The 20,966-nt window shown below is 44.4% G+C and overlaps 1 protein-coding gene across 2 annotated transcripts in view; it reads left to right on the plus strand.

Annotated features, from left to right (window-relative positions):
• Window positions 1-404: 404 nt before the first annotated feature.
• LOC111853034 (adhesion G protein-coupled receptor A3-like) overlaps window positions 405-20,966 on the plus strand; it is a 29,650-nt gene continuing 9,088 nt past the window's right edge. Inside the window, exons 1-10 of one of the 2 annotated variants that reach the window (XM_072707245.1) lie at window positions 405-1,814; window positions 6,985-7,056; window positions 10,150-10,221; window positions 14,499-14,570; window positions 14,987-15,058; window positions 16,106-16,266; window positions 17,224-17,431; window positions 17,748-17,912; window positions 18,890-19,091; window positions 20,544-20,693. In XM_072707245.1, the coding sequence (XP_072563346.1) occupies window positions 1,552-1,814; window positions 6,985-7,056; window positions 10,150-10,221; window positions 14,499-14,570; window positions 14,987-15,058; window positions 16,106-16,266; window positions 17,224-17,431; window positions 17,748-17,912; window positions 18,890-19,091; window positions 20,544-20,693 (1,437 nt within the window). In that variant the 5' untranslated portion in view covers window positions 405-1,551. The remainder of the gene's footprint in view (window positions 1,815-6,984; window positions 7,057-10,149; window positions 10,222-14,498; window positions 14,571-14,986; window positions 15,059-16,105; window positions 16,267-17,223; window positions 17,432-17,747; window positions 17,913-18,889; window positions 19,092-20,543; window positions 20,694-20,966) is intronic. The other variant, XM_023829479.2, reaches the window with a different exon arrangement.

A 20,966-nucleotide genomic window follows, 5' to 3' on the forward strand; every position in this document is an offset into this window, starting at 1 on the left:
AGCTCCCTGTCCACCCAAAAACTTTGATCCATTTCACACTATTTTTCACACCTCTGCAGAAAAATGTGGAAAAAGATGGAATTAGTGTTAATGTAAGACTACAAATAGCCAACAATGTCTAAATAGTACTATAATTATAATACATACGGAATCAGGGGTGTAGTTAGAGATGAATGGATAGGGGGCTAAGTCTTTACTTGGGTGGTGGGGGGGGGGGGTGGCAAAGATATATAATATAAAGAGCTATTAATGATTTAAAATAATTAATGCACATTTACTTGGGGGGCTGTGGGACATTTTAGGTGGGGCTAAGCCCCACCCCCCCCAAAAAAACAGGCCTAACCACACCCCTGTACGTATTTATCGTAAGAATACAAATGTAAAATGAGCAACAATTGGCATTAAGTTCACATGACAGTAAATTATGCATATTATATATCAATCGCTAATTAATTACTAAAACCTATAGGTATATCACAATTAAATTGAACTCTAAAGTTATATTTTTATATATTTATTACAAATAAATGCGCATTATTATCAAATTTGGAGCACATCCAGGCATCGGTCATGCATCATTTAATGGTATAATTAACATCGGGAAATTAAGAAATATGTATGCATTACAGTATTGAGTTTGTTTTAGAATTAAATAGTTAAAATGGAAGTGTTTGTGGTCAGTCCTGACGTCAAGGAACAGAAGTACAACATGGAGCCTGCAATCGGCCGGAGGGAGCGGGGTTTCTCAGTGGGAAACCCGTGAGATCATCACGGAGACCCGGGCGACGACTTACAACTGCGTGCCAGATATGGATTTCTGTCTTTTCCATATGGGACACTTTGTTTTCTTTTCTATTTTTACGAAAAGCCGGAAAGTGCATTTGAACAAAAGCATCAAGGATTTAAAGTATGCAGAAACCTGATCCACTTCAAGAAGCTTTTCAAGAATCTGCACAGTTGTTGCATTACTCTGAAGGCAAATGCGAAGCTCTTAATAGTGTGAAGTGAATGCATTTCTTTTATTATCTTTCATAAACCTGAATGAACTTACGCGTAAATAGTTCTATGTGTGATAAAACAAAAATACGCTGGACAATAGGAAGGTTTCATGTTGACTTTGTGGCTATCAAGTTTCCTCAAATCCGTACAGAATTTTAAATGCGGAGATGCAGTTTGCTGGTGGAATGAAGTTTTAATCTTGGAGACACAAAAACATTGCTCGATGCTGGGAATTTTTCTTTCACGCACATGGTACCACGTTTGTGTTTTATGGACAGAAAATGATCTGCAGAGCCTGTCACTGTACTTATATTGAACTTAATCAGTATAAAATGATTCATGCACCAAGTAAAGGTTAATGTCAAGAGAGTTTGTCCCGCAGCGGAATACTAGTAAACATCAGTCTAAAGTCTAAATTCAGAGGAGATTCAAGGAAAATACCTGCATTTTTCAGTCTTGGTGACAATTGCAACGAAATGGCATGGGCCGTCTGTTCTACTCAGTTTGTAACCTCGCGAATTTGATTATATTTTAACGTTTTCTTTGCTTTATATGTGCCGTTATATATTTTACATCGTATTGTATAATTTAGACATGAAGGTTGTTGTGTTAGGTATCTGCGTCGTTGCATTATTCCTTCTCGAAAGCAGCAGTTCCGCATCTATATCCGAATGCAAAACCTATGGCGAACGTCGAAGAAACGTAGGGAGAACGTTGTGGTCTGGCCCCACGCGGGAGCGGAGAGTGGTGTGCAGCGGCATGGAGCTGCGGCGCGTGCTTCCTCCCAGTGACTTCCCCAACACCACGGTGACACTGTAAGTACCACACTCACTGGAGTTACGTCTCACTGTACCATTTCTATGGAGCGAAATAATATTACAAGGGAATCGTAGGCAATAGGAAATGCTGCAATATTGATGTAGAAGGTCTGATCTGGATGTCTACTTATTTAATTAAACTGTGTCAAGTTATCTCGTTGTTAATACTATATCATGCCTATGGATAACAATGTAGTAGTTCTACTGTTTTAAGTTTGCAATAAAATAGTTAATTTAGCATATTTGTGTTGTTACTGATAGGGACATTTATTCTGAAATCGTTTTTATAATAACATGGAAATTCGGTGAGTATGGCTGTTTTCTTTCCTGCTGAATTTGTACCCCCTTAACCAGAAACTTACTGTTTTGCCTAATTAGTCAGCATAATTTGTGTTGTAGACTAGGTGTTCCTCGCCATATCTGCTCATGACGAGAAATCTGTTGGAACGTGTAAATTTCCACATGGACTGTTGTACCCCATTAAAAGCGTGTCCCCCCCCCCCCCCCCATAAAGGCGCATTGCTTACTTTTGCTCTCTCCTGAGTGGCTGGTGCATCCATTCCATGCAAATAGTGTCTCATTGGAAATTCCAGTGGGAAACAGAGCATATAAATAAAGTTTATAAACAAAGCATATACATCTTACTGTGCAGTTTTGATGGATTGATGGTCCGATTAGGAACGAGGACAGCTGTTGAGTGGCATTACATTTGCCCCTTTACAGGCATCAGCTGTAAATGTACAAATTACGTTTGACTTCCATGGCATCCACATGAAATTTAAAAGAGATAAATACAGGAACTCATTTTGGGCCATGAGATGGAGGTGGAGCTGTGGAGAGCCACATCTGTGCCCTTGTGTGGAGCAGAAAATTGGCCGCAGATCAAACGATGGTCCGACAGCTGACAACCGAGCTGGCAGGATGGCTTTTGAGTACCGCTGCTTCGCAGCTGCTTCTGAACACGGTCGGTGTAAAAATGATTGTTTGCACGCCGACCGCAGCCTCCGTTAGCCTCCGTCTCGGGCGCGAGCCGCTTCCTGTCACTATGTGTCACTGTTTATGGGGGAGTCGATGAAGCCGTAAGGGAGAGTGGACTTTGCTGAGATCGTCTCTCCGGTTAGGCTGCGGTGCCAGAGACGGGAAGGTCGCCAGTTCAGATCTCAGAGTTAGTAGAATGATTGCACTGTTGGGCCCTTGAGGGAGGCCCTTAACCTCCAGTTGCTCCAGGGAAAATAAAAAAAAAGCATGTTGCTTTGGATAAAAGTGTCTGAAAAACAGCAACATGAGTGGTTGATTATGTTTGAATGAGTAAAGTCAAGGGCATAATTTTGGGTTGATCATTGGGGGGGGGGGGTTGTATTGGCTGGTTTTGATTATTGGGGGGTTACAACCCCCCCCTCCCATCCCCCTGTAATTTGTGGCCTTGGGTAAAGTGGTTCCTCAGAATCTGCTCCGATTTTCAATAAATTCAATGTCATCTACAGTTGAGGAACATGAGGAGTGTTGGCGATCTTTGACTTGCATACACAGCTTCTTCTCTTATCTTCAGGCTTCCTGTTTTGACGCTGAGTATTATTTTGCCAGATGTGAACATACTTAAAAAGGTTCACTTTTCGTTTCTTATCTTGTGGAGCCTCGAGAGGGTTCGTTCTGGCATTAGCTACCTGTTATGTTAATGACTGGCATGCTTGAAGCTGGTGGTTCGCATCTCTCTGTCGGGATGGCAAGAGACGACACCTCAAAAAGTGTGAACAGTAGGCATGGCTCCTTGACCTAGCTTGTGGTAAGGGGTGCTAACGCTCGCTATGCAACCTCGGATGCAGAAGTGGTATATCTAGCAGAAGACAAGCCGGGATGCTTAATAAACAAAACATGCCAAACACGCTAAACAACAAGTCTTAAACTGCAGGAGAGACGATGCTCAAGGCTATTCTGTTGCAATACATTGGGAATCATTTACCGTGGTGTCTGTTTGTGTACAAGCGCAGTTCCCTTCACTGTGAGGTAGGGGGTGCTGTTTAGGATGATACGGATAGCATGTGTTGTACACAGGTATTACAGACACACTGACCAACGTCGTTATAATGTTTGTGCCATAACTTAGAGTACCCACCAAACACACAAAGCTGTAAATATTTTCTGGACTGCTAGTTAAATATAGATTTTCTTTATAGATGTTTTTCAGGGTGTGGGCATGGGCTTGTTGTCTAAGAGATTCAAACTGACATTGCACGTGGCTGCCTAGTTACCAAGATCTGCAGCAAAATCGATTTTAAACAGTTATCCCACGCTCTTATTTACCACAGTCAGAAAAGCAGTACTTTATTCATCCGTGTGGGGAAATTGGGCCATTTACACATATCGTGTCTTTCCCTCCATGTCAGAAACAGACTCACATACATATGACAGGGTCAGGCAACACCCAGCGCCACTGGAGCAGCTGGGGTTAAGCACCTTGCTCAAGGACCCAGCTGTGATACGATTACATTGCTGGCTTTGCTGGGATTTGAACCCACAACATTCCAGACAGACAGAAATCCCTCACCTGCTGAGCTTAACAACATTCTAATGGCAAAAGAATTGAATGATTTGCATAATAGATCCTTCAAAGTGTTATATACAGTACCAGTCGAAAATCTTAGCACACCTCACCTGAAAAACATTTGTTTTTTAACAATATAATGACACTAAGCACATCTGGAGGTTATGTAGTAAGTGTTATCTTGCAAACGAGGAAAGAGATGGAGTACTGTGACAGAACAAGGTAGCCTACTTGTGCTCAGAACTTTTGGAAACTCCTTCAGGACTGAAGGAGAAGCATTCCAGGTGGCTACCTCTGGAAGCTGGTTGAAAGTATGCCAAGAGTCTGCAACGCTGTCATTGAAGAAAAGGAGGGCTATCTTGAAGTGTCTAAAATATGAGAATGTTTTGAGATGTTGAACACTTCTGTTGGTCGTTGCAATATTTAATATGTATTACTTCATCACCTCGAGGCCTACAAGTTGAATGACATAGCTGAAGTACAGACAAAAGCATTAAAAGTAGGTGTTTCCAGACTTTTGACTGGTACTGCATGGTGCCGTATATGGTTGATTAGACGGCCAGTCGATGTCCTGAATGTGGTTGCTGTTGTCGCTGGATGGTCAGCCTGTCCCTCACAGCTGAGAGTCTCCATTCCCCATGGAACAGTCGACTCGGGTTTATAGAAAGAATCTGGGGGCTGCAGCTGTCAGAGACTTGGTTTCCTGAAGCGCTTGGAATCTGTGGTAGAAGGGATGAGATGGTCTGGACAGGGCAGCTCAAAACTCCATCTAATTTAACAGTCATTATGCAGACCGTATATAAATCTGTGGTCTTGAGATATGTGGCCTGTCCCTCAAGACCTTGTCTGCCGGAAGATTCAAGATTCTCTTTTTGTCACATACACTGTTATACATGGCGTTGCTTGCAAGTAATTTTACCCATCAGGCTAAGCACTACAGTCTATGGTGCCGTTGGGGCACTAGTGTGGAGATCTGTCAGAGGGTGATCAGCGAGTGCACTCCAGTGAAAGATCTGTTATTGTTGCATGTCCAGGATGGATTGTACTTGATTTCAGGATGCCCTTTATTGTAGCCCTTTGAGTACATAGAGAATTTCAGAAGAGAACTATTGTACTCCATCTCTTTTGAGGCTGTCCTTTAATGGATGGGGGGGGGGGGGTTGTGCCAGGCCAGATATTTCCCCATGGATGTCTGACGTTATCAATGAAGGAATGGGAGGTCTGGTGTGGGAGAGTCGGCTACGAGGCACAGTGTAGGTGTGATGGATTAGAGAAGTTGCGTTTTTAGCTTGGAGGGATGGCTTTCAGCACTGGAAACACATCACCCTTGTTTTTCCCTCAGAGTGTACCCTACCAGTACAATGATCACATGTGTAACTGTCTGTAAATGCATTTCACCTAAGCACCAATAGGGGGCAGTCATGGGTGGGGAGCATTTCTGATAGCACTGCTTTAAAAAATGTGCTCAGGGGTCCAGAGGAACTCAATGTTGAATGAAATCTTTGTAGATTAAAATGAAGTGTTGCTTCTATTAACAAGGTTTTGAAATTAGTTTTTACGATTACTTGATTGAGAATTGATGTTGTCTTGAATGATAGTCTTTTCTCTGAGGACAGAGCGTGTTTGTCAGTGGATCTGTTCCTGCCTCAGTCGCTTTCACATTGAGTTGAGAAAAACATAAACTATTTTTGAGTCGGCATTCCTTGGAGTGATGTCAGCTGGCGATAGCCTCATGGAATCTTTGTGGAATCGTCAGCCACACACATTCCGAAGTGTAAACCACACTTCAGGCCCTGGATGGTTTTTAAAACCGGGGTTTAATCCTGGACCTCTGGCAGTAATTAAAGCATAGATTTTGGTTAGACAAAGGGAATAATAGGCAAGTCAGGAGAATCACATGAGATGAGATCAAGAGGATCCATCTGACTTTTAGCAGTGAAATTTACAGCATGGTGATCCGCTCCTGAAGAAGGATTCAGTTCCCATGTTTGGGGAACTGCAGTCTACAGCCAGCCCCTTCTGTGTGTCGAAGGGGTTTGGCTACTGTCCCGTCAAAGGATCCCTTTCCTTATGTTAGGAATGCTCAGAATGACAAGTACTCATGGACATTTCAGTGATTGGCTGCAGGACCATCACATGACCTTGAGGTGAAACAAATGTGCAGTGGATATGCTGTGTTACTTTTTATATTTTAGTTCAACACAGATAATAAATCTACAGTTATAGTAACTGAAATATAGAATGTGGTTTTCGTTTTTTTTCTATTTTCAAATCAATGATCTTCTGTCAGCATTAATACATTAAAATTCATAAATCCTTTGTTTGCTGTTGTTTAGGTTGGCAAGTGTACTTGTCAGCAGATTGTGAAATTTGTGCTGAAATAGGTCAATAAAAAAAACAAATTTAGACTTAAGCCACCATACCCATAACGGCAAGCCGTAGAGGGACATATGAAGGGTAAAAATCAACCAGGCTTTTTACTAAAAACTCAGCACTTAATGGGCCATTCTTCAGTATAAATAGTTCATTTACCCTCCTGTGTTTTATATGTCTGTGATATCCAAATTACATCATGTACAGGTCCTTTTTAAGAATCACTCATTCGGTTTATTGTTCTCTCCACAGGATTTTAAGCAACAATAAAATTGAAGAACTCAGAAATGGCTCCTTCCCGGGTCTCTCATCCTTGGAAAGACTGTGAGTATTTCCAAACACACGTTGTCTTTGCCTGTTTACTGGGCATGCGATCGGTCGGCCACCACATGGTGCTGGGCTCCTTCGGGGCCTTGCGTCGTACCAGGAGAAAGTGCCTCTGTGATGAAATAAAGGGGGGAGTATTTATTTTGTGTTACTCCCCAGAGCAGTTTACACTCCGCCTGTTACTTTAACCATTCAGTAAATCTCAACCGGACGTTAAATATTTTTAAAAGGTTGCAGAAATCGGTCATTTTTTTTTTTCACCTAGGAAGCTGACACTCATTAATTTGGGATTGGCGGGATGCTGGTTTGGTGGAGGAGGCCCCTAACCGCCAGGATTTCTGTGCCGAGCTTTTCCCACGGTGACGGCGCACAACCCTTTCCCATTTGTGGGGCTGGTTGGCGGAGCATTGACGTTTACCATCAGAGTCATACTTCCAGGACAATGAAAATGAAAAATATCATGGCCAGGGAGGGGTCGTGTACTACAGCATGGGGGGGGGGGGGGCTTGAAAGGGGATTGTTTCTCGCAGACAGCCGAGCGTATGGCTGAGTCATTTATACAATCGCTTCCCCTTCCCCCGGAGAGCTGTAGGAAATGCTCCGGAACCTTCCAGCGATGGCCGGCGCGGCCGCCTGATTTATCGCCCCGCGCTGACGTTCCCTCTTAGACAGCGTGCTTCCCCAGAGAGGGTCCAGCTGACGCTGGGTGATTTTTAGCTCGCGTTCCCCTCGGTGAAAAATCAGTGCCCCGCCCCGGCCGCCGAACACGATTTCTGCGGGAGTCGTCACCAGACGGCCTGCTTGTTGTCAGCTTGAGGGGAGCAGACTCTGACGTGTGAGAGTGAGGGTCCTGCCCCTAACCTTCATTCCCGTACCCTACGCAGACCCCCCCCCCCCCCAGCCACTCCTAACCTTGAGCAGAAGACACACTCTGTCCTGGCCTGAAATGACTTAGCACTTTGTCTGGATGCCTGTCGCCGTGACATCACTCAGAGGTGCGACTGTACCTTCCATGCAAAACGGCCTGATGTTTCCTCCAGGCCGACAGACAGCAGCCTTGGATGCTGAAGCCAGAGCAGGACTGGGATTAAAAATTGGCCCTGGGCTTAAAAATTCGCCCCCATACTACAGTTTGCCTGGTAGGAGTGGGGGGAGGGGGGGTCCCATGATGGATTTTGCCAATTGGGGTGGGTGTGTCAGCCCATACACCCATCCCCCCCCCCTGGGAAAATGCCTGGTATGCCAGATGGCCAGTCCAACCCTGGCTGCAGCTGTTAGGATGATACGCAGAGAGGTGTAGGAATGGCTGTCAAAGCTCACGCCTTCCCTGTGCTCAGGCTCCGTCACCCCGGGTGGGGGGTCAAACATCCGTCAGTCCCCCTAGCAGCAATCTAGCGTGCGTCATGGTAAATCTCTGAGATTGATAAACAGACTCGGCACAGTGTCCCTTGCTAAAATGTGGGAAAATGGTGCTTTCTTCCAGTGTCAACAAGCCAACAAACAGGTATATCAATGGTGTGCCTCATTTGGAGCAGGGGGGAGATGATCGCCCTGCACCCCTAGAGGTGATGGGTTTTGTTTGTTTTACCAAACACTTTTATTCAAAGCGACATGCATTTTGAGAAGCCAGGGCCAGTCAGTGCCTGGAGCAATTGGGGGGGTTAAGGGCCTCACTCAAGGGCCCGATGGTGAAACCACTCAGTTGACACTAGCATTCGAACCGGCGACCTTCTGATCAGAGGTGCAGAGCTACATAGGTAAAGCACGCCGATGTATGTGCTGCTTCCGGACCTCGAAGCCTCGGCTCTCTGGCCACCGCAATGAATCGTGAAGTTCTCTTTGAGTCTGTGTCTAGGCAATGGCTACTGATGTCACTCATCAACAGCCAATGAGAAGCGCCGGGGCTCACGAAGGACGGCCAGATGGCATAAATGAATCAATGATAGTCGAGCTTAAAAGCCCCGCCCATTCTCGTCTGAGCCTGTGAGCGCTGGCAGACTTTCAGTCGGGCCAATAATACGCCGTGTCCACCGGGAATGCCCCTGATTGCCAGCCAATTAGGACGAGAGTGTTACAGACAGTTCAGCCGTCTCCCTCTCTCTCTACCCTCACTGCTATTTCATGTTTTATGAGCCAGTTTGATAATTTCGCAAGCGAGGGTGGGTTTTTTGTTTGTGGGGGGCCCACACAAAATGTCACTTTGTGGCCCCTCACCACCCACACTGTAGCAAACACATGTCGGGCGGGGGGGGGGGGGGGGGGGGGGGGGGCTAGGGCTAGGGGAACTTAAGCATCTGCCCCATTAAAATCAACAATATGGGGAGAAAATATGTGGAACCCTGGTGGAAACTCGAACCCGGGTCCCAGAGGTTTGAGGGTCAGTGCTGACTGCTGCACACATGTATTTATATGTGTGTGTGTGTATATATAGTTCAATTATGGATGTACTTCAAGTGGCTTAGACAAAGCTTTGTGTATGAGCGCCTTTCTATTCATTTAATTGTCCAATTAGCTTTAAGCGCACTTGTCACGCAATCAAATGCTGCCGAAAATTAGACTGCCCTACAATTGGCACCTGTTCATATTTTTGACAATTTTCAAAACCGCCGCTGCTGTAAAAACACAAGATCATGGACAAATTTTTGAAAAGGGAAATTTCAGGAAACGTATTAGATCCTGAACCAGCAGGTTAAGAGCAATGTGATACGTGTTCTAGGTACGAGCCACTTAGTATTATATGTTAATCAGAGGTGTGCTATGGGATAATTACCTTATGACAAGTGAGCCGTGGTAGATAAAGGGTGGGAAAAATTGCTGTAGTGTAGTGACTGTTTATGGCCAACGGGGGGCAAATGGGTGGTTTACGTGGTGGTGAACGCCGCCAGTATTCGTGGACCATGGTAATACTACACCCCAAATCATGCTCATTTTGCTTTCATAAATAATGAGATTCCCTGTAAGATACATCATGCGATTACCTTTGTGCGCGTGTGTATATTTGCTTCACAAACAACAGCACCAGATACGGTTAGCGGTTTATGCTGTGTCACGTCGATCGGGTCCTGATGTTGCATTCTCCGTGTTCCACAGGGATATTCGGAATAACCTCATCAGTCACATCCAGCCGGGGGCGTTCGCTGGACTCCTGGCGCTGAAGAGGCTGTAAGTATTCCGGACAAACCGGCTTTTGCCGTGGGAGGAGGTTAAATCACTGGCAAGCTGTGATTCTGCCAAGTAAAGATAACATCACGGACCTTGGCAGAGAGCGGCCATCGCAGGGACCTCCGACACTGGGGCTAGTGGTTTCCGCGTCTCTTTTTACCGCGGACAGAAATGTTTTGGCCCGTGATGTATTTATATTTCAGGTAGATTCCAGCAGCTGGCTGTTTTGGCTGCACGAACAGCTTCTCCTTCGGAGGTCATCGCCGGGCAGATGTGGCCCCACATGTCGCGTCTTCATTAGGTCACTGAATAAGGCCCGCCTCAGCTGACGGTTGTGAATTTCTGCCTGAACCGACCTTTGTTTTCTTGCAGGCAGGACCTCCCTTTTTCGGGGGCCCTAAGACAATTTTGATTAACGTAATTATTTGTTGTTTTCCTTCCCATTCTGACAGGCTGATCAGATGGAGAGCGCCCTCTGGTGGCCACTGGGCTCTAAGCAGCCGTTTAATTGGCTTATGCCTTGGGCCACCGATGCTTGTATTTTTTTATATATATATACAGAATGGAAAATTTATTTGAAATACATATGAAAAGCTTTTCATGCATTTCAAGGCACAACAGAACAGTGAATAGTAATAAAAACTGCAATATTGCGAGGAAGGGAGGGGTGTCTTTGTCTTTTCATGGAGGTCGAGGCCTCCTCCTTCAAGTTTCTCCATTGTCGTCATCTCGATTTCCACGCCTGTCTCTTCTCACCGTTCTTTGAGGTGTTGCCACCCTCACTGGCCAACTGTACCCCTTACAGCTTTTAATATCCGCTCTCCTGCTAGTTCCTGCCTCCTTAGATGGAAAGGAGTGGGGGGGGGGGGCGAGGGCGATTCTAAGATTTTTCAGGGTGAGTGGTGCATAAGAGGTACCATAATTTATACAGAGGGGCCGGACTTATCATTAGCCAATGGCGTGTTTTGAATCAGCGAGTGACAGGGAAGAGGGCACTCCATGGGCCAATGAGCTTTCAGTTGTGGTCAATGCTACTATGACCCCGCCCCTGTATGCACCCCCGGGAATAAGCGTTCAGCTTTGTCTTCTTTCAAGGTTGGGAAATGTTTGGACCATTTTATATTATTGTATGTATAAAATGCCCAGGAGCCAGATATTCGTATATTTGCTGCAGCTCTCCACGTTCCATCGGGGCTAGCCCCAAGTCCGTGTCATGCGACCCCTTGGCATCAGGAAGGCGGAGCTAGAAGCCACAAGTGCGTTAGAGGAAAGTGTACAAGCGGCCAGGGACAGGTCTGGCACCATCAACGTGCCCTTGCACGCTCAACCCCCCAGCGCTGGAACAGAAGGTGTAATTAGCTGCCTGCACTGGCGACCCGTACCCCTGGCTGAGATCGGACTCCTTAAATAGAGGGAGCGATGTTATAGCGCAACCTGTCATCACCTGTGAGTGTGTCTCTGGGTGAGCGCGACTCTAAGTGCAGGTAGAAGTCGGCCGCTGGAATCGCGGAAATGTCGTGCAGCGGTAATGGTGTCACTGTCCAGAGCAGAGCCTGACCTTTAGTCTGGTTAATAGTAACATTTCGTACCCTTTTCTGTTTTAAAGTCTTTTAATAAAAGTGAAATTAATCATCATAGGAGAAACACTGTCAGTAGCCGACAGGTTTGACCCTCTTCTCACCGGTTCGTACCGGTTCTCACCGGTTCGCATCCCAGAGAGGGGGCACTTCTCTGGGACTCCCGAGCAAGTTAAGCATCCAAATAACACCAGTAAAACATCCGGTTGAATAAATTAGCAAATAAAAATAAAAATGAATAAACACAACGGCTAATTGTAAATATTGAAAAATAGGTTATTTCTAAGTAGTGAAAACTAATTCAAAACCTTTTTTGAGATTTCCCTCTGTTTGTATAAAACTTAAAATAAAAATTCTCAGTCAGGGTTTATGAGTTTGCCCCTCAAGTGAAGTTCATTGCGGACATTAATGCGATGGTCTGAGTGCATTGATAATAGTCAATAGGAGCTTCTTGCCTATGACCTCAAGGTTAATCCAAAATATCTGTACCCTGCTCTCACCAGTGAACGTGGTTCCGGATTTGCCTGAGGGCGATGATGGTACCATTTGGACTTCCAAAGAACATGCCGTCCTAATTATTTTAGTCCTTACAAAGCTCAGCACTGTACATACGCTCTTTTTCCCCAAGTGCCCAGTATTAAACATCTGGTTTCTGTCATTCAGTGGTTAACGCGATTCCGTCGTAATACACAGTCATTTTATAGCGTGCCTTATGCTCCTTTGTCCCGTGGTCAGGTGTGTGCCTCTCAAACAGGCTGTTTATTTGAATCTTTTGGCAGTTTTACCCTTATGGAGATCTGGCGATTGGTTTCCATGAAGAGAGCGGAGTTGTGCTTTCATAATCAGTGATGCGTAGATGGTGAGATGCACCTTATGCACGTTGTCCGGATTTTGGAGGTGGCATTCTGAGGAACGATGGCCTCCTTGGAAACAAGTCAGTTCCATTCAGTTGGATTCAATTCAGCTTTATTGTGACTCCTGTAGCTGGTGCAGCAAGTTTAATATAGAATAATGGAATGGAATAATACAATAATATAATAATAAATTTTTATTGTATATTTGTATATTGAATATCTTCAAAAAAAGTGTGAAGTATAATCAGAGTGTGAAGTATAATACGTAGATATGTTAAGGTATAAACACTGAGTTCTGTAAACAACTGCAATAGGTAATGGATATTTCAGCAAATATGTCAGATAAGGAATCATACCTTATCGTAGGTACTGTATCATACCTTCAGGCCAAGCCTGAAAAGCAGGCCGACCCTAGAGCTCATCTGCATCCTCTTGTTTTGTGGTCACATGACCTATTCTATGCACCGTTTTGTTTACATAAGAACATAAGAACTATACAAACGAGAGGAGGCCATTCGGCCCATCGAGCCATTCGGCCCATTTATTTGTCTGGTGGTGTGAAAAAACTATGTTACGTTTAGGGTAAAAGGCACGATTGAAGGCGATGGGGACTTGGGCAGTTTGGCTTCTTCTGGTCCATCTCTGCATGTTCTATGCCTCGTTAATTAAATATGGGGCTGGCCGTGAGTAGGCGAGGCCCAGCGAACAGAAGACGTTGGACTAGCCTTCCTCAGAAATCTGTCTTGGAACAGACAAAACGAGACAAGGAGAAGCATTCACGCCTTTAGTGTTAGGGCTATGCTTTGGCTAGAGAGACCCAATAAGCCCTGGTACTCACGCCCAGCCCGATGTCCAAAGTTATAACACACAGGCACATATAGGGATGGATGTCGATAGTAGAGTATGATGTCTGTTTGTTTGGCTTTGAGGAAGTAGGTGATTCGTAATGGAACTTTGTGTTGTGCACCAAAGTGTATTCCTTGAGTATCTCTCCATTTCGCTAATTATTACGATTTTTTTCATGCATCGAGATCCATATCGCAGCATGTGTTCGCATGTTTGCCAAACTGAGCTCTCAGTAATCGCTGATAAGGCTGTAGTTGACTGTCATTTTTTTTTTCTCCGGAATCTAGGGTCACAAGTAGATTAATTGCCTTTGATGTTTACAATGTTCATCACAACTCGTTCATCTTAAGCCTGAAGGCAGGAAGTTCAGTGCGACATTTTCACGAGCGTTTAGCTGTTATTTGAGTTACATTTACATTTACAGTAGTTTAAGTAGGATGTTGAAGTGCTTCAGTTAAAGCAAATATATTTTTCATGTCCACATTATAGCACAGACGTATCATTTAATATTCTTATTCCCTGCATAGGAAATTCCACTGAACTGGTATGTAATACTACATGGAATACTTCTATCATCCTGAAATCCACTCATTTATTTTTGTCCTCTGTACAGGAAACGATGTTTTTGCTCATATATCTTATATCATATATCAGGACTTAATTCTATTAGGTCCTGTTGTTCCTTAAAGGTGACGTTTAGCGGTTTGAAGATTATGTCGGCATGTGACCTTGCCATCGTGAGCTCGTCTTCCTATCAAATCAAAATTTGAACCAATATTTAAAAAAAACCTCTCTGGATCTCAGGAGGGTATAAAACTGTATGATCTGGGATTTCCTCACATACATTTAGCCATATTAAAGTGTTTTTTCCGTAAGAGTGTCATGTGCCTTGTGATCCTGGTGCCTATCCAAGAGGTACACGGCACAAAGCCGGCAATAACACGCTTTATTTTGGATTTTTTTGTAAATATAACCTCCCGTCTTCTTTCCCCCCTTCCAGAGACTTGTCGAACAATAGACTCGGCTGCCTGCATGCAGACGTGTTTGCCGATCTCCCAGGTCTTGTTAGATTGTGAGTAATTCGAATTTACTGACTCATAACACAGTTTGTCTGGAGTAACACTTGGTCATTTATGACATCATTTATTTTTAGGTTTAGCAGCCTGTAAAATCACACCTATATTTTATGCTATCCAGAATAAATATTCACAAGACCACAGGGCAGAACAGTCATGCTGGGGATACAATACTGTGACCTTTTACTTATGAGACCAGCTCTTTAATTGCTATTACACTGGGCCCCATAAAATGAAATAAAAACTCAGAATCTCTCCTGGAGATGGTATTAGATGCACATCATTCTTGTTTCATTACACTGCCCCCATACAGTGTGAAGTAATTAACTTTTTTAACTACTGTAGGTCAGCCATTCATTAAGGGGCCAAAACAAGGCCTTTTTTAATTTGATTCTGAATTTCTGACTTTCAGAAATCTCTCGGGGAATCTGTTTGCGTCTTTCTCCCCAGGAGCCTTTGACAGACTCGCGTCTTTGAAGTCGGTGTAAGTTTCACTCCGCCGTGTTGTTTTTGCCTAACAAACTTCACCTGCAATGTGAGAAAGTTTGAAATCACGCGCATTCCGGCGTGTGATGGTGCAGGATTGATTGTGTTTGTTGAACAAAATGATGCAATGTTCTTGTTTGTTAGCTGGGAAAAAAAGTATGCGAAACTCCTACAGAACTTTGATCTGTTTTAAGGGAATAATTTGAATCGGTTATTCCAATCAGTGACAATTGGGTGTGAGTTATGCTCTTCCTTATGAAAACACACTTGTCATTATCAGAGCCTGTTCCCCATGTCTGGGGGCTTGTGGATGTGAATTATCGAAAGCGGTTTTTGAGGATGTCAGAAAAAGAGCTGTCAAAAAGAGCTTACGAGAATGAAGAGCGTTATAAAGCCCTTCGGACTCCATCAATCCCCAGTCAGCCATGGAGACTAAAGTGGAAAAAATCTGACATGCTGTTACTTTTCCCAGAAGTGGTTGTCGAACAGAAATTCCTCCAGGGGTTCAGTTTCCCGCGGTAACAGCGATGGATTTGCAGAGGCCTCTTGGCTAATTTCAATGTTCCTGAACCCACTGTAGGGGAAATACTGAGCAAGGGTATTATTCATGGGAGGAGAGTGAGGAGGAAGCCAAAGAAGATGGCTTCTCATCTCAAACTTGTTAAAGATACAGTAGATACAGTTTGACCTTTGGCATAAATAGGAACCATGTTTGGCTAACACCAAGCACTGAAGTTTCACCATCCCAACTATGAATTATGGTTACTATGTTTAATAACAATGCTGAAAGTGATTTTTCTGTGAATAAAATTCTCTATTATGAAGGCTAGATGAAGATCTGATGAAGTCAAAATGACACAGGAACGAAGGTTTTTAAATCAGTGAACTTGGTAAATGTAGAGTGAATGGCTTTTCATTCGAGGATCTAGGAGTGCTTTCTGGTGAACTGGCATCCCAGCAGCAGGACATAGATTTTAAGGTAGACTCCATCAGCGGGTCTTATTGCCCTACCGAACCTGCACTCTGTATGACCCTCGTCCCGCAGGGAGCTTCAGACGCCCTACCTCCTGTGTGACTGCAGCCTGCTGTGGTTGCTGCGCTGGGCCAGGGACAGGGCTATCACCATAAGGGACACCCGCTGCTCATACCCGCGTCTCTTACGGGGCCGACCCCTGCCTTCCCTCCAGGCGGATCGCCTTACCTGTGGTAAGACATACCTAGCTATAGATCTGATTGGCTGGGAAAGGACGGGCCTGCTGTCAATCATCAAAAAAGTAACAAGCTGGGGTATTTACTAATTTTAATAATATAGCCTGACAAGTCAGCTCTTTGTGCTGTTAGCTTAATGTTAGGTTTAGACTGCTGGCTAGGGTTAGGTTTAGGCTGCTGGTTTAGGGGTTAGTTTTAGGCTGCAGGGTGAGGGTTTAGGCCGCTGGCTAGGGTTAGGTTTAGGCTGCTGGTTTAGAGGTTAGTTTTTGGCTGCTGGTTTAGAGGTTAGATTTAGGCTGTTGAGTTAGGCTGAGGGTTTAACTGTTGGATTAGGGTTAGGATTATGTGTCAGGGTCAGGCTGCAGGGTTAGTGCTCGCTTTAGGCATCTGGGTTAGGTTTAGACTGCTGGTTAGAGTTTTGGTTAGGCTTCTTGGTTAGGCTTAGGCTTCTCGGTTAGGGTTAGGCTTCTCGGTTAGGGTTACAGTGTTAATGCTACAGTTTTTGGTAATAACACTCTATGGAAAAATTAGTTTTTCACTCGGCAGATGTCAGTATTTGAATGTGATATTTGCAAAGGATTCATCCCCTAACAATTTGTCTTCTCTTTTGAATAAACCATCATATTCATTTTTGTGTTTTATTTTTTTATGTATTTATGTTTAGAATATATGCTAAAGAAGAATTAAATGTCACATTTGCATTGCTCTCATTAAGGGTCCATTCATCTTTGATCCTGAGCAGAATATGGTAAAATACTGTTTTATTCAGGGTTTGGGCATTTGGATACTTACTTTTAGCATAACTTTGATGCAGCTGACGGAAGAGCATGCTTGTGTCCTACAGTAGGTGGGGGTCATTAATGAGGTGTTTTAATGGCCAGAAGCTGCTCGTTCTTTGAAAAGCTTTAGTGGTTTTCGCTGCGGTAATAAGGACACCACCCTTCCCAATCCCAGACGCCCCTCTGGAGCTGCCTTCCTTCCAGATGATTCCATCCCAGCGGCAGATCGTGTTCCAGGGCGACAGCCTTCCGTTCAGGTGCCTGGCTTCCTATGTTGACCAGGACATGAGCGTCCTCTGGTTCCAGGACGGGAAGGCGGTGGAGGCCAATTCCACCGAGGGCATCTCCATCGAGAGGACATTAGGTTGCTCCTACATCTCCAGGTAGGGCGAAATGGAGGACTACAACTGGCTTACAGCTGCAGTCCCAGCAATAGAGTTTCCCATGAAGCCTTGGGGTTTATTCGGGATATTTGTTGCTGTTCTGCATCATATGATAATTTCATATTTTACCCATTTAAAGAGCTGCTTATTTTACTGGAGTGATTCAGGATGTATATCTCACTGAGGTGCAACATCACTCTTGGGAATAGAGTGGCAGCTGGTTTTCAGGGGTGTAATGAACACTATACGGCGTCTGCCTGAGTAGCCTCTCTCTCTTTCCTCTGCCTCCCTCCATCTCTCTCTTTGCCGGCTGCAGCGTGCTCACCATCTCCGACGTCCAGCCGGACTCCACGGGCAGCTGGGAATGCCTGGTGAGCACTCGGCGTGGGAACAGCACACGAGCCGTCCACGTGCTGGTGCTGGAGAGGTCTGCTGAGCACTGCCCACCTGATACAGTGACCAACAACAAGGGCAAGTTCAGGTGAGGGCCCGGGGTTGTCAGGGAAGGACTGCCGCAATTGGAGATATCCGAATACCCCATCATCTGCAGCATTTTTCTGCAGTAGAGGACGCCTGTGTGTGTCTTTCACATATCCACGGCAGCTACATGCTAAGTATTTAATAACAGTAATGTTGTTTATTGTTGCTCTAACCTTTCCTGTTATAAATGTGACGCAACTTCTTCTGTCTCAGCTGGCTCATCAGTGACATCTACTGGTGAAACATCGCTAGTCCATCTCTCCTGTCCAGTACTGTACTGTAATATCATTTATTATTTTTCATGGAACCCGTACCAGCACCTGTGACCTTTACCTCAGAGGTCCAGGAACATCTCTGGATGCTGCTAAAGTAAAACCAATTAAACATACTTTTAATTTTAAGGTGGGGATTTCAAATCACCATTATATTTTACATTGGACAAGATTTACTATTAGCTCTGCTGCTTATCTCCTTGCTACCCAATGAATATACATTCCGTGCTGACCAGAAAGTCTAGGGACGCTTGCAGAATTCTGTAAAAATTGCAAGTTTATTAGATTCACAACAAAAATCTATTATCAAGCAACGTTTAACATATCTGCACATTTCTTCCGCACAGACATTTTCCTTTCATTAAGTGTCGTGATATTTTTTTTGACTGACTCATTCAATTCTGCTATTACCATTTTGCTGTTGTTTGCAATTAGAGTCATTAGAATCATTCTGAATACTTAAAACTACTGGTTGTTCCTAATTTGACATATATAATTATTATTTTATTTTTTTTGTAAGCAAATGAATAAAGTAATGATTTTTTGTTATAAAGTCCAAAACACTTGTGATATTTTTCCTGAATTAGGCAAGTGGCCAAAGATTTTCTGTGAGCACTGTAAAGGAGAATAAATTATGAGCTGCTTATCAGCAGAATGCATGGAGCTGTCGGCCACAGGGTTAATTATTGTTGTTGTCGTTCTCCAGGTGGCCGTGGACTCTGGCTGGGATAACAGCCTATCTGCCCTGCAGCCGGGTGAGCTCAGGAACCGGCCTCCACGGCAGCGTCCCCGGAGAGGAGCACCGGGCCTGGCGGAGGTGCGAGCGGGACGGCATCTGGGCCCAGGGCGACTACTCAAACTGCCAGTACCTGAAGGACGTCACCCGTGTGCTCTTCATCATCAACCAGGTCACAGCCAGCCGCTCACATGCCTCTGCTTCTGGTCCGTTTCACAGTGTGAGGGTCTCGGTAAAGGCCGACCAAGGGCAAGGCCGACCACAACTGAAACCTTCTTGGCTCTCATCTTGTCAACGTATGAACTCCTTGCAAATGCTCCTCAGGCCATTTTAAGGGTCGTATTTGAAATAAAGTCACTGTATGCAGGGGCGTCAGAAGCATTTTGAATGTGGGGAGGGACACACTGGCATAAAGCTAATATTTTATGTTAAATGTGGGGGTGTCCAAACCAATAATTATGAAATCTGAGGGGGACACGTTCCCATGACTGTATGGGAAAAAGACTTAAAATGCCCCACTCTACCTACACTACTGGCCAAAATTGTGTGAACACTTCTGTTTTTAGAGATTGCAGAACTTTATTCAATTGTTGCTCCTGTTACTTGTTCAATCATCAAATGTATGATTTTACAAATATACACTGGATGATTATATAAGGAACTTGAACAACGATTAAATAAAGTTGTGCAATCTCTAAAAATTGGAAGTGTTTACACAGATTTTTGCAACTCGTGTATGCAGAAGATTGATACGTTGCTTCGTAGACAATGCAATGCAATCGGGTGAAGATCAATGATCAAGGCTTAATGTGGACCCGATTTTCATTGTTAAACATCAAAAAATGCAACACAATGGGGGATGAAAGGATGTTCAGTTGGGGGGACGTGGTTGTTCAATCACGTGAACCCGGAAAATCAAACACTTAGCCAACCCCCCCAAGTAGGCTTACTTAGTGAGGTCTGTGGGGCCCATCAGGCGTTTCTATAGTTCAGCATCTCCTTGATGACTTACTCTCAGAAGTCCTCCTCTGACTAGAGTCACTGACATCAGAGATCAACTGAACGCACCCTCGAGTCGCCTGTCAATGCGACAGCCGCAGTGTGAAGGTTGATTAGGAGCTGCGGGATTTCACTAAGGTATTCTTTATTGACATGAGCAAATGCCGTGTCATTTTCAGGTCTAAGGTTAATGCATGTATGCCCATATTTTACCACATAAAGGAGCAGATGGTTCATTTTCATACTACTTCAGAAATCCTACTTTGAAAAAAATGCGAAGATCGTACACGGTCTTCAAAACCTGGCTGTTTAATGCTGGAAATCCAGATCACCAAGAGAAGCTCGGCACCAGAGGATTTTCTCTAATTCACATTCCCTCAGCGAAAAACCCTCTACACTTCACTGCATCTTTCCGAGTGAATCAATTTTCAATGTATTTGTTTCTGAGAAAAGACTAACAGTCTGTAGCAAAACCAGATTTTTGTGGCCTATCTTTTATGGCCAATGATTAGTAGATGATTATTACCAGTAGGGGCTCCACTGAGCACATAAAGTTCATGCCTGTATATATATCAGCCAATGCCTTGACGAGGGACAATCAGCAGATACTGGTCACCTCCCCCAGATGCCCCTGAACCTCACCAACGCAGGGACCATCGCCAGGCAGCTGCTGTTCTACGCCGAGGAGGCTGCCAGCTTCTTCGACAAGATGGACATCATCTTTGTGGCTGAAATGATCGAGAAATTTGGCAAGTTCGCTGGGACGTATAAGGAGGTGGGTTCTGCTGATGATTCCTTGAAGATGGCTTGGTCGACCATATTTTGACGAGTGACTATTGCTGCGTGATCACATATAAGATATGAGCCCTCGGTGTTGTATGGCATTGGTTCTCAACCCAGTCCTTGTGGTCTTGGGTTCTCAAACTTGGGTTTCAGTGACGTTTCTGGGAATCTAGTGAGGTGTGATGAAAAGACCAACATCAATTTTCATTTGACCGTAGTAGGAAACCAACATGTACTTAGAAACGGCTGAAATAATTACAGTGCA

This window comes from Paramormyrops kingsleyae, chromosome 25 (assembly GCF_048594095.1).
Source record: "Paramormyrops kingsleyae isolate MSU_618 chromosome 25, PKINGS_0.4, whole genome shotgun sequence".
Lineage (NCBI taxonomy): Eukaryota > Metazoa > Chordata > Actinopteri > Osteoglossiformes > Mormyridae > Paramormyrops > Paramormyrops kingsleyae.